The sequence below is a fragment of the Filicampus tigris genome, chromosome 10, assembly GCF_054856515.1.
Source record: "Filicampus tigris isolate MCC_2025a chromosome 10, RoL_Ftig_1.0, whole genome shotgun sequence".
NCBI classification, from domain to species: domain Eukaryota; kingdom Metazoa; phylum Chordata; class Actinopteri; order Syngnathiformes; family Syngnathidae; genus Filicampus; species Filicampus tigris.
In genome coordinates, this window is record NC_141226.1 from 7181687 (window position 1) to 7195397 (window position 13711).

Genomic DNA, 13711 nt, shown 5'->3' on the forward strand with positions numbered 1-13711 from the left:
TTGTGTTTATTTCATTCCTTTTCAAGACGTTATAATATAATGTCATTCTTCAATGTTAAAAAATGCTTATATAAACAATATAACACTTATATTGTTAAAATAAGCTTTTCTTCACAATTTCAGCTGTTGGTGTGCCGTGGGATTTTTTCAATGAAAGAAATGTGCCTTGACTCAAAAATGTTTTAAAAACACTGGTCTAGGTCCTGGTCATTTTTCCCATCTCAGTCTGAGATTTGGAAAAAAATTTATTTAGATTGATGATGTAATGATGTAACAGTAGTTATGATGGTCACAGCAGAATGAATTCTGAAGTCTACAAAATCATTTTGTCTGGCAATTTACAGAAAAATGCATCCAAACTAATTGGGAGAAGCTTCATCATGCAACAAGACAAGGACCCAAAGCACAATACCAATACAACAAAGGACTTTGTTGGGGGAAAAGTGGAAGTTCTTGGACTGGCCAAGTCAATCACCGGCCAAGTGAACCTGTAGAGCATGCATTTTACCTCCTGAAGAGGAGACTTAGGGCGGCACGGTGGTCGACGGGTTAGCACGTCCACCTCACAGTTCAGAGGTCATGGTCGAGGTTGATTCCGGTCCCAACCTTCCTGTGTGGAGTTTGCATGTTCTCCCTGTGCCTGCGTGGGTGTTCTCCGGGTACTCCGGTTCCCTCCCACATTCCAACAACATGCATGGTAAGTTAATTGGACTCTCTAAATTGCCGCTAGGTGTGATTGTGAGTGTGTGAGATTGTTTGTCTCTGTGCGCCCTTCGATTGGCTGGCAACCAATTCAGGGTGTCCACCGCCTACTGCCCGAAGACAGCTGGGATAGGTTCCAGCACGCCCGCGACCCTTTTGAGGATGAGCAGTATAGATAATGGATGGATTGATGGAGGAGACTGAAGGGAGAATCCCCCAGAAACAAACAAGAACTGAAAGAGGCTGCACGAAAGGCCTGGAAAAACAGTTTAAATGAAGAAAGCAACTGTCAATGAAGTCGTTGGGTTGCAGATTTAATGCAGTTTTAGGAAGTACGGGCTAAATATTAAATGTGATACACTTTAAAGCAGAAATCAACTCAAACACGTTTTTTTTTTTCAAGAATATGTTCCCAGCAGGCCCACTAGTTGAAACACGGCATTCTGATTAATATTGTGATTGTGGAATAAGAGTTAAGCAGCAAAATCCACCCCTTTTTAGCCATCTCAGGGGGCGGCCATTTTGTCGCTTCTGTCGACTGAAAATGACATCACAACTGCTCAGGGCTCAGGTACCGACCAATCACGGCTCAGCTTCAGAAAACAGGTCAGCCGTGATTGGTTGTTATCTGAGTCCTGAGTAGTTGTGAGGTCATTTTCAGTCGACAGTAGTGACAAAATAGCACCGCCAAGAGGTGGCTAAAAACGAGTGGATTAACTCCTATTCCACAATATTTATCAGAATGCCTTGTTTCAACTAGTGGGCTTGCATAGAACATATTCTTGAAAAAATATGTTTAGGTTGACTTCATCTTTAAGTTAATTTAATAATGTCTGTTCCAATACTTTTGCTCACCTGAAAAGTGGATGGCTTCAAACAAAAGGTGCTCTGGCCTGAGTTGTTGAGCATACACAGATGTAAATACCAAATAACAAAAGCTGGAATTCAGAACTTTTGTGCGATATTCATCTCTTGATGGGAAACCCAAATTTCTTCAGTATTTAACAAAAAAAGGAGTTGAACTTGCTGTTCCAATACTGCCCATTTTCCTCCTTCGTTTCCACCAGGCAACATCAGGGTGTTCAGAGACCATTTGTGAGACGTAATGGAAGGGTAGTCTAGCTCAGGCTCAGGGTGGGAACGGTTTTACGCACATGGGCCACGAATTTTTAAAATCGACAGATGGGCCTGGTGATGAGGTAAAAAATTTAATAACACATATTAAGTATTTTTATTGTATTTTTTAGAATGGATTTCATCATGTATAACCAATTATTTGATTTTTTTTCTTTTAATGTCGCTTGTAGCCCACCCACGGACACGAGCATTGTAGCACTTTTTTGCCCCCCAGGTAAGACTAATGCCCACCCACACGTGGCATCCTGGTAACACCAATGGATAGATGGATGGATGGATGATAAAATAGTCAGCTGTGTTGGCTGTATATGGCCGGTGGGCCAGTTTGCCCACCCCTGCTCTGGATCCTGACTGTACGTACTGCTTTATTTAAAATATAGAATGAAAAGTGAAAAGTCAATTTGTAGAGTATCTTGAGATAACTTCTGTTGAATTGCCGGTTTATAAATAAAAGCGATTCGACTTTTCTTCCATGACAGAAACTTACAAATGCTTTACTTTGCACAGGCTGCAACAAATGAAATGTGAAAGGTCTGCGCGCTGCCTGAACACACTGCATCTACTTTTATTATTAGTTGGTTGAATCTAGCCCGGGTACACTGAAAACGTTTAAGATGTGCTCTCAAGAAATTGTGGGTAAAATATTAACCTTTAATACTGTCTTTCAGTTGCTTAACAGACAAGGCGGTGTTTCATAACAGGACGACATTTTGGTTAAATCACAATTATTAGGATGTACTGTCGTTTACAGTCTCGTCACCTTCTTGGGGAATATTTTCTCATTTCTTTCTTCATACAGTATCTCTGCTGCAGCTATATTGCCTATGTTCCATTTTACCTCATCTCAACCCAGTTGCGGTCTTACTGATGCTTCGTCATTCTCCCATCATTCCAGTTTACAAATCACAGATGAGCCCCCTCTCATTTCCATATATCGAAAGCCAGTTCTCATCCATCTGTTAACTAGTCACCTGTGAAACTAGTTTTTAACCATGGTTTGATAGGGTTTGGTTTTGGATTTATCTCACCCAGTTTATTCCCAGCCATAAAAATCACCGAAGGGGCACACACTGCCATTGCAGGTCGTTATATTGTAAAACAACTTGGCAGGCTGGGACGGAGTTGTGTATTCATTCTAAGTGTGTGGTGGGTGTGGAATATAAGTATACATCTCCCTTCCAATTAAAATATGTATTTGTGCAATATGAGCGGAGGAGATGAATATTATCATGGGGGGACACAACAACTGAGGGGGGCACAATTACCAAGGCCGGTGCTACGCAATTAAACCGTACTATTTAGACAGTGCAGCTTCTGCTAATAAATGCAGAACATAAAGCCGGGACATAGAAAGCGTTTGTGTACTTCGTTCGCCTAATGGCCACAGATGAGTGCAAACACAAGCAGAAAATAGATGGCACTATACATGTATGTGAACTTGCTCAGTTTACTTCCTCAGAGTCAGACTTAATATCAAGTGGGCAAAAGGTACCATATTGTTGAAAAAAATGCTATACAACTCTAAAATAGAAAGTGGTTACTTTTCATATGGATGTTTAATATCAATACATATACTCTAAACTCCCACACTACAACAAAACGTGATTGAGTCACCTGCCCATTTTTAGTCCCTACTCTATGACAGAACTCACTAGCATACTTGGAAAAGAAAAACAAGCTTTGATTTAATACCGGTAAGTCAATTCATAATTTGAAAAAAAAAAAAAAAAAAAAAAAAAGGGGAAGTCCGCAGTAAATGAGTGGGGTTTTTTTTGTTTTTATTATTATCAACCCAAATGACATGTCATAACTTTTTGAATTTTGGATACAGAAAAATGTGTTTCCCCAACACCTCAGTCCCACCCTGATTATTTAACTTGAAAAATTAAGCCTGATCCTTGTATCTGTTGTGCAGCTGTAGCACGTCATCCTGGGAGACCCTGGTCCAGCCTTCGCTATGGACATGGTAGAGGTTGACCTGCCCACCGCTGTAGGCGTCGCGGTATGTGGCCTGGTAGATCGCGTGGCGGCCTAGATCACAGGCTTCTTCCACGGTCAGATCGTGCCGAAGGCCGCTGTCCATCACACCGTAGGCGTAGCTGGAGCCAGAGCCCAGCGAAAACAGGTCTCCACAAATTCTGCTCCCGTTTGAGTCAACGTAGTAGAGCCCTAAGGAGAAAGCGGGTTGGTCAAAAAGATGTTAAAAGGCAACTTCGTAAGATGTCATCAACAGAATAACGCATTGACAGTTCGAGCTCAAGTGTTAAATTAGTCAACTTTCACTCGGAATTCTAAGTGCGCACACTGCATCCTCCAGTGCTAATATGAGCAGCTGCAACCTTTTCCAAGTAAAGACGAGCTGGCAGACAGAACAGCTGCATCCACTTCAAGTAAAATGAAGCAGACCACGGAACCTGCTGACGATGCGTGGACCACATCGTTTTCCGCCCGGGGGCCCTGCTAAGGGCTTTATTGATCCCAGCAAACCTGCCAAAAATTAGCTATCGACCAGCAGCCCAAGCTGCACAGTGAGACGCACCTTAAACCCGTGGAAGACAAACACTGCGGGCACATCCTGTAGACGTGTGACTTGTCGCTTTTTATTCACTAATATCCATTTTAGTACTTAAGGTGTAATGGTCTCCACATGTGCACTCATGTGAGTGGCATACATGCAGGGCACCACATGGTCAACCAACACTTCATGTCAGTCAAAGGTTCTGCTTTCAACTCTCAGGTTGAACGCTTCCGCTTTGAGTCCTGCTGCGAAGATAAGAAAATTGCAATTAATTGTTGAATAGACAGAAGCTACTGACAAGATGTCCTTGTCCAAGACACTGAACCTCCCCTAGTCTCAACTCGGGGTCATTGTCACTGTTGGTTTTTACACATTATTGACCAATCTAAATTGTTGAAAACAGCTTGCTCTTTTTCATGACGCAATGCTAATGGTTGAATCCATTGCCATTTTGGGGGCTTCCTGAAAAGTGACTGTTTTTGTGGTACAAGGTTTTGGCCCGGCGCCAGCAATATATAGTATGTGCATGGCAAAGTGAACAGCATTTTCGCTTTGAGGATTAACTAGTATTTTTAAAATTGTTGTCTCTCTCTAGCTAGACACAGCGGTACAAGTATTCATACACTTTGAACTTTTCACATTTTGTCACACAATTGCACACGCAAGTGTCTTTTATTGGGATTTCATTATAAAAAATCCAGTCCAATTGCTTTCAGAAATTACCCAGTTAATACAAAGAGTCCACCTATATGTAATGAAATGACAGGGTAATAACAGTTTGTTACTCAGGATATTAGTGAATCATCTGCACTCCACTAAAAAAAGTGGAAAAAAGAACACAATTGTTCATTTTATTTTTTTTTAGTTAAAGTACACCATTTGCAGTTTGCCAAAAGCCACGTTGGGGGAAACGGCACACGTGGAAGAACCTGCTCTGATAAAAGAAACCGAGTTTGAAGTTTTTCACCTAAAAGCTAATGTCGCTGTGTGTGGTGGAAAAAAAATACTGCACATGACCCTGAACACAACATTCCCGCTGTAAAACAGCTGCTTTTCTGGTCTGAGCTGAAGAGGGGATGGAGCCAAATATTATTAGGAAATCTTAAATTAAAACCTTTCAGACTCTGCAAAATACTGGACACCGAATCTGACATTCATCTTTTTCAGGACAACAATCATAAAAATTCAGCCACAATTACAATGGAAGGCTTTATGAAAGCATTATGCATGTGTTAGAATGGCCAGGTCAAGTTCAGAGTTGAATCCTATTGAGAATGTGCTGCACCTTGAGCATTGCCGTTCACAGGTGTTCTCCATCCAATCAGACTGAGCTTTAGATACGTTTCAATCAATTGCTCTATTACTGAGCAATACTAACCATTAATTCATGGATTATTGTGCTTATTAATATTTGCTAGTCTTAATGCCCAAGTAATGTAGAATGAGTTACTCTTACCTAATGCCAGCTCACCCACAAAACTGCAGATGGAAATACGAGTTTATAAAAGAGACATGTGTTTCATGACACTTTCCAAAGCAAAACCGTATGAAATTTATATTCTGCCAAATATTCATTGGTATCGCTCAAAAACAAAAAGCACTTTAAACAAAACACTCCCAGATTGCACATTCACCGCTAAACTAGTGACAGACTATTAAAGCTATGGAGGGCCACTTTTCTCAGGGAAAAAACGCTTACCATTCATTTCATCTGACAAATTGCAGCTTCCTCAGCCTGTCGTTATCTTGCCTTGATATTCATCCGCTGCCTATGCATGGGGTAAAATTGCCACTCTGACACCTGCCTGTTCCAATTGAAAACTGTTAAGGACTTGTTACAAACAATGGTGCAGGCGGACAGTTAGAATGGCATCCTCTTGTGTTGAGCACCACGCATGTTAGAGGATGAGGAGGCCCACAAATAGAATCAGAGTAGCAAAACAAACCAAAAAAAAAAAAAAAAAAAATCACTTCACAGATTCAATCCCCTGCAAACACTTCTGTGGTCTTCATTGTGGTAAAAGCAATACTATAAACTCTATTGGTAATAGAAATGCACATGGATGCATTTTTGTTTAGACTAGGAGGCCACATTAATTTTAAAAGTGGAAAGCAGTAGACGTGTGCTTCAAAGGCAGATGAGACGATCCTTCCATTCAGATTAGGCAACCTGACAGGAGACTGTTTACACAGATTGTGCAGCTGGCTGCATGATTTGGTGACTAGCGGCGTGTGTGAGCTTTAAACATCACCGGTCTCTTTCCACCGAGAAATTACGACTGTGTCAGGGAGTGAACAAGTGCCGATATAAGAGAATCGCGGAGCAACCACTCACACTCACACCTGTGGACAGTTTATAGTAGCCTTCCATTTTGTAGTGTGGTTTAGATTATAGGCAGAGTACAAGAGTCCCCACTTAATCGTGGGTGATTTAATTTACATACCATTTACATGACCCTTCAATCACTGACATTGCAAAGCTCCAATGGCAATTGGACAAATACAAGGATCATTATTTTCTCATTTGAATGCCTGGGACTTTAATGCATCTCATTTACCTCGGATGGCAAACGAGCAAATAGTATCTGTGCACACAGACACCTCTGCTTTCAAAACAAAGCCGACATGCAATCTCACAGTATGTTGCTATGCGTAACGGTTGTATCAGGCCAGGAATCAACATCTATGCTGCCTCTCTCACTGGCCAGCCGACCAAGCTGTATCGATTTGCCATCATTGTGTCACTTCAGATGACTCTCTATGTACACTTTCAGTGATGTAGAGCCTCACTCTGGCATCAAAAGCGGCAGCATTTACCACTTTTAAATGGTAAACGCTCAAAAGGGAAAAAAACAAAGGTTGTAGTGCCATCTTGTGGGTATCTCTGGCAACTACATTTATCACTGATTATTCTGAAGGATGCACGATTTAAAAATCCTATAATCATTGATTTTATAGTTGTCTGTTTGAAGATCACTATTGCACTTGATTGTAGTAATGTGGAATCTCAAGTGGACTAACCATGAAGACGTTTGATTTGTAATCCCAACAGTTTTGGTCAAGCATATGCCTATACGTCAAACAAATTTCCTAATTTAACAAGGTAGCACGATGAATTTAAAATAAGAATATACAATGGAGTCACATCTTAATTATATTCCAAAGGAGATACCAGATCAACCATACTTGTTACCGTATAAATGGGCAGAGTGTTTTGTTTTCCATGTAAGTAAAAGGTCTATTGGTGGCAACCGTATCACCTTGGATCGGATTATGACTATTCCAGCAGGGAACATTTGTTTTAAATCTGAAGAAAATTGGAGGATTATGTTCAATCTCAGAGGTTACTTTATATCAGGTTATCAGTGTCAGTTTGTTAGAAGGTCTAAAGGTCTAGATACACCAATCCGACATCATAGGTCGGGAAACGTCGTGGCGTCTGATTGGTGTAGTGACCACCATCGTAGTGTCGGGCCCCGCTCGGAGCACAAACAGGGAGTGACAAATGCGGATAAACAGTGAGCACGCCTTTGCTGCGTTAATCTTCTTACAAGTACAAGAGCGAGGGTGGACAATGGAAGTATTTCACGATACTGTGTCATGAACGCGAGGGGTTTACTTCGCGTGGGAGTTCATTGTGAGGGAAAAATATAGTTGAATGTTGAATTGTTTACGTTTTTATAAGCCAATAGCTTTCCGGTTGGATTTTTCTAACCACGAGGAATAGTGACTACCGCCGCCGATGGTATGGAAGGGCATTACATCTCACGCATGTGCAGAAGGTACTTTAATGGTCAACGTAGCTGTGTGTCGTTGTGGTGTATTTTTCCAGCGTGACGTGCAGACAGCCGGCCGGACCCCACAGGGGCTAAGCGTAGTTGGCCAACGCCGGATTGGTCTATCTAGGCCTTAACACACCATTAAAAGTAATCATAATACTAGTAACGGGCGGCACGGTGGTCGACTGGTTAGCACGTCCGCCTCACAGTTCAGAGGTCGTGGGTTCGATCCCGGCTCCGGCCTCCCTGTGTGGAGTTTGCATGTTCTCCCCGTGCCTGCGTGGGTTTCCTCCGGGTACTCCGGTTTCCTCCCACATTCCAAAAACATGCATGGTAAGTTGATTGGACTCTCTAAATTGCCCATGGGTGTGATTGTGAGTGCGGATGTTTGTCTCTGTGTGCCCTGCGATTGGCTGGCAACCAATTCAGGGTGTCCCCCGCCTACTGCCCAAAGACAGCTGGGATAGGCTCCAGCACGCCCGTGACCCTTGTGAGGATAAGTGGTATGGATAATGAATGAATGAATAATACTAGTAACATGTAAATATGGTAAATTAAAGGTAAATCACTTCACTAGCCAGATGATCTCCTATGCAAGAACAAATGACAGCCATAACAAGTCTCAAATTCTTGTTGCTGTATAAACATTTTCTTTGGATCTTAAATTCATTCAGTGCAGGTTGTTTGAAGAAAGCTTCTATTATAGGATGAGGCAAAGTCAATACCCACTGAGGTTTGAAAGCTGATGTACTGTAAGATGTTTTTACCTGGACCTCTCTTGTCCCAACCACAGACCATGGTTGCCATGCTGAGTCCCATGCCCTTGTACTGGTACACCATGTTGGCAAGTAACTTGGATGCTGCGGCCACCGAGATGCGCTCTTTGTTGCGGAGCTCGTAGACGCGGCACTGGCGAGCCAGCATACGCTCCCAGAAGCTACAGTCTGCTGCTCCTCCAGCCATGGTGCCCAGCAGGTACGGATTTATCTCAATCACCTTCTTGACTGTCTGTGAGGCGATGTAGGAGCCCGCTGTGGCCCGAGAGTCCACCGCCACAATGACACCATGCTGGAACTGAGACAACAGCAGAGGAAGACCATTTTACTGAGGCAGGTTTGACAAGGTTGAGAGTACCACCATCAACAACATGACAAAGACTGTAAAAAAAATAATCTACCTCAAAATGTCAAGTGCATTACTAATGCGTTACTAATGTAACGAGCGAAAGAGAACACCCGCTCTTTTGAGATTCTCCTTTCACACCCCTACTTTATTGCAGATTTTGAAGCAATTGTTTTTGATGGACTTTTACATTTTGAATGGCTCCTGTTTTTGACCGACAACACGCCGTCCAATTTGGAACGTAAGCAGCCGAAAAGGTACGTTCCAATGTGGCCACACTCAGTTGTGGAGTCAGCCTCGCTGGAACTTTTTGTTCGCTGAACATTGACGCTTGTTCGATGAGGGCTTACCTCACTCTCTGGCGGCTGCAAGCGGTGTCTGACAACGCACGCAACTGCTTGGGAGGCAACCCCGCGACATGAAGATCGATGCAGGCTGGACGCAGAGTAAGGAGCTAATGTTGTTGTGCTAACACCTTTTGTTTTAACGACCTGAAGCTAGTTGTTGCTATTAGCCGCCCTATTATCCTACCTTTAGCCGGGGAGGGATTGGGGGGGCATAAAGCTCCAATCTGCCTGCTGCAAGCCGCCGTCTCCCTCCTGAGAGTTGACACGAGTTTAGCGTAGCTAAATGTCCGAAATGTAACCAGTCCGGGTTCGTGTGTGCATTCATGCTCTTGTCCGCTTCAGCTTATGTAAGTCGAGGAGCAATCACCACGGTATTTTTGATTTTGTGGAGGTGATCATGATGAGATTAAGTTTTGTCAATAAATCCAAACTATTGTGCAGAACACTTTTATACTTTCACAGGTTGAAGTGGACAAGACTACTCTTGTCCACTTCAACCTGCAATGTGCATTTGCATTTTGGTGGTGATCGATCGCCGTTTTAGACAACAGAACTGACAAAGCGAACAATATTACCAGCTTGCCTCCCTCCTGTGACGTAGACCACTGAGACCGAAAACAGAACCTAAGCCACGCCCCAAAAGGGGGCGGCGCAATTGTCATACATCTAATCACAAAAAAAGACCTTAAACCACTACAGTCTTTTGGGTGGGGGCACTTTAGTACTGATGTCATTTTTACATACAAACCTATGACATAAGTGCCAATGTTAAGGTCACCCAAGTGTCCCTTAGAACTTCAAGAAGTATTAGTCATTTCCACAGAGCAGAGAAAACCAGTGACTGTCAGTAGTTGTATGCTCTTTTTGTTTGTTACTGATCAATGTGTGTTTAAATAACTGTTGTTTGAAGGTTTTTAATTACCATTTCTAATAGCCCATCTGCAATGTTTCGCATCTATGTGAGCATTATAACAGCAGACTTTCATGACATGAATTTACAGGGTTTGGTTGAGCATTTAGGTGGTTAAATGTTTTTGTTTGTTTTGTTTTATGTGCCACTTTTACACTTAACTTCAACTGTGAGTGATAAACAGCGCGAAGCAAGCATGCTTCACTTATTAGAGTAACTGAGCAAGCCGAGTGCCTTTTCGTTTCCTCAAACTAATGTTTTATGACAGTCTCACATTACTAGACAGCACGATAGTAAGAACAGGCACTATGGAAAACTTAAAAAGGTGTTTTAATATATTTAAAGAATAAAACTATTTGTTAAATGATTGTCTCTCTACATCTTATATATTTACTTATCGCAAGTGACTTGTGGAACGTATCCCCTCCAAAACAACAGAGGTTCGCTGCACTACATAATGTGCAACAGTAGTTCCAAGTTTGAAATTCTCTTCATGTTACAACCGTCTAATTAATGTCTTCCAATGGCATATTTATTGCATGAACTAGATGCCACTAACTACCTGGCATTGCAGTATGATTGTTGTGCAGTGAATAAAACTTACCACCACCACGTTAAATTGAAAGCTTTTGTCAAGAGTCAAACTATGCCGCCCAATGATAATGAATTACTTTCACTTTCACAACATTAAACATTTATTTTCAATTTACAGTCACCGCACTTGGCACATCAACTGTAATATATATTTTTGAAGTATAAGCTTCAGTGGAACATTCGTAGACATTAACGATGACAGAAGCAGTGATTAAGCGCGTATAAGCATGCTAGCATGCTAACTGAAATGTAGCGTCTGTTATACAATCTTCAATTTGCTTTATCAAACATATCAATAAGCGTGTTACCAAAAAAGACGAATCTTGTTAAAGGCGTTCTTTGTCCCTCAGATATTTCTGAATTCCGGGCCAACTACCGGAGTTGATTACTTACTTTAAACGCCAAGGTAGTGGTCCCATGCAGAAACTCTATTTTCCTCTCGACGCCATCCTCGTCCACAGGACACAGTGGATTTTTGATGGCAAATCTAACGTCATCTCCCGATGCAGTTTCGAGACCCACGCCACTCAGTCCGGGTCCACAATCAAAAGCGGCTGTTTGACGACCGCCAAAGGAAAAACCAGCACAATCACGATTCAACACACTAGCGAGGGCCATCTTTGAAACTGCGCGATGAGCAAGCAACTTCCGAGGTTTCTTATTTGTACATTTTTTTGTGACAGAATGAACTCACACAGCGCCCCCTGTAGTAGCGGGTGTCGTCGCTACTTTTATTTAAAAAATAAAATAAAAAAAATATGGTAATTCAGGAGTGGACAAACGTTTCTGCTGAGGGGGAGCGTTTATAAATTTTGAAAGGGACAGATGTGCTGGGTCATTTGTAGATTCGATTTTTTTTTAATTGTTAAAAATGTGTGTGTGAAATTGTTAGCCGTAACAATAATAACATCAATAATAACATAAAAACTTTTCATCTTATAATTATTTAATCTTAAATTAGTTAAACCATTAATAAATATAATACATATAACGTTGAATATATATGTAAATGTGTTTGGGGGTTTTCCATATTTGTAGTTACAATTAGAAGCAAGTAAATTAATACAGCACAAATGAGCACATATTGATACATAGGACTCTTGATCATGTAATTGCTCATTGGGACGGATTAAAGAACAGTGTGGCCCACCCCTGAGCTAAACGGCCATTCAAATTATGAAAAAACTTTCAACGGTCGATAATATCATAGAGTTACAGTATACCTGAATTTAATACAAAAATATAATATAAAAGCAAATGTAACAAGGCCCAACCTTTGTCAAATTGTTGAGTCGTTGTGTTATTTTGTCTGCCTACCATTTTTGCCCTCTTTCAATCCAGCCTATTATATTTCCTTTGAAGATCCTTACTGTCCTCTTATGTCATGTAGACTAGGTATATGTTGTTTGTTTGCTGAGACAGTGTCTCTAGTGGACTTAAAACTTCTGCAGCAAGGTTATGTGGCCACCAAATCAGAGTGAATTTGCAATACTCTCTGAGCAAAACAACATTCAGCAAGTCCCACCTTGAAAGATAAATCCCAAGGTAGTTGTTGCATGAGTTAGTGAAAAGTGTCTGTGGACTGTCAGAGAATAGATAGATGTTGAGACAGTTAGTGAGACTAATTTGAGGTAAGTGCTGTCATGCAAAATTTCTATAGATTTCCACCTTCCTTTCTGGTTGATTTAGTCTGCATCCAAGGTCGTAATAGTTGATCGATCCAAAGGATCTGGTTTTATCCTTCAAAGTTACAGCAAACCATTTGTGATGTACAGCGGTGTCCTCAAAGCTACAAATATACTGTACCTTCCAAAGCCAAAAGTGTAGTAGAAATAGATGTATTCCTTGTTCAAAAATGTCTAGACAGGCAGGAAAATATCCCCTCCTCAGACAAAGATTTGATTGAATCCAGGAAAATTGGGAATACTCAAAAACTTGCAAATCTCCTCCTCTGTTCAGGGAGATGCTGTCATCTGTTGTCTAGGTCAACTAATCTTGCTGTCTTTTTGTAACTCAACTAACAAACTTAGTCCCAACTCTTTTATAGCTCTTGCAAATATGCCAGCTTGCAGAAAATAATACAATATGGCAATTTCTTAGTTGACAAGAGTAATTTGATCTTGCTTGAAGTGTAAATGATATGGAGTGACTGACGCCTGTTTCTGCAAACCTTTTCACATTTATTTCTATCACTTTCTGTTTGCTAATGAGATCGTACAACGTGTATAAACTAAAATGGCTGCTTGTAAAATATGATCTGGCGGGTAGGGAAATATAAGAGATGGTGACAACTCTCTCGGCTCGAAATGATTTTTTTTTCATCTTTCATTATGATTCAATCATTATATGGCAAGGGTTTATAACTTATATATGAAAACTCCAATCGCTATAAAAGTGACTCCGTACAAATACTTTATTGTACTTTGGTATATTTTTCAGATATTGGTACTTTATTTGATATTTAATTTAAGGATGACTTTTTAATTTTACTCCGACATTGGAACATCTGTACTTTCTACTCCTTACTTTGTAAAAATAGGCTTTTTACTTTTTTCCAACCACCGTGGATGACGTCCCGAGGTATACATAAACAAACAAACAA

At 41.1% G+C, this 13711-nt stretch overlaps 1 protein-coding gene across 1 annotated transcript; it reads right to left on the bottom strand.

Annotated features, from left to right (window-relative positions):
- Positions 1-3600: 3600 nt before the first annotated feature.
- psmb5 (proteasome 20S subunit beta 5) lies at positions 3601-11782 on the bottom strand. Its single transcript, XM_086043425.1, has 3 exons — positions 11503-11782; positions 8904-9210; positions 3601-4008 (listed from the first exon to the last, which is right to left on the bottom strand). The coding sequence occupies exons 1-3, from the start codon at positions 11725-11727 to the stop codon at positions 3725-3727; spliced, it is 816 nt and encodes a 271-aa protein (XP_085899551.1). The 5' UTR covers positions 11728-11782; the 3' UTR covers positions 3601-3724.
- Between the last annotated feature and the right edge of the window lie 1929 nt (positions 11783-13711).

Excerpts from the sequence above, each read along its gene's own strand:
- psmb5 (XM_086043425.1), bottom strand. The coding sequence starts at position 11,727 with ATGGCCCTCGCTAGTGTGTTGAATCGTGATTGTGCTGGTTTTTCCTTT. Across the intron at positions 9,211-11,502 it reads CCACTACCTTGGCGTTTAAA|TTCCAGCATGGTGTCATTGT; the intron begins GTAAGTAATCAA and ends CTGTTGTCTCAG. Across the intron at positions 4,009-8,903 it reads TTGGGACAAGAGAGGTCCAG|GGCTCTACTACGTTGACTCA; the intron begins GTAAAAACATCT and ends CTTTCTCCTTAG.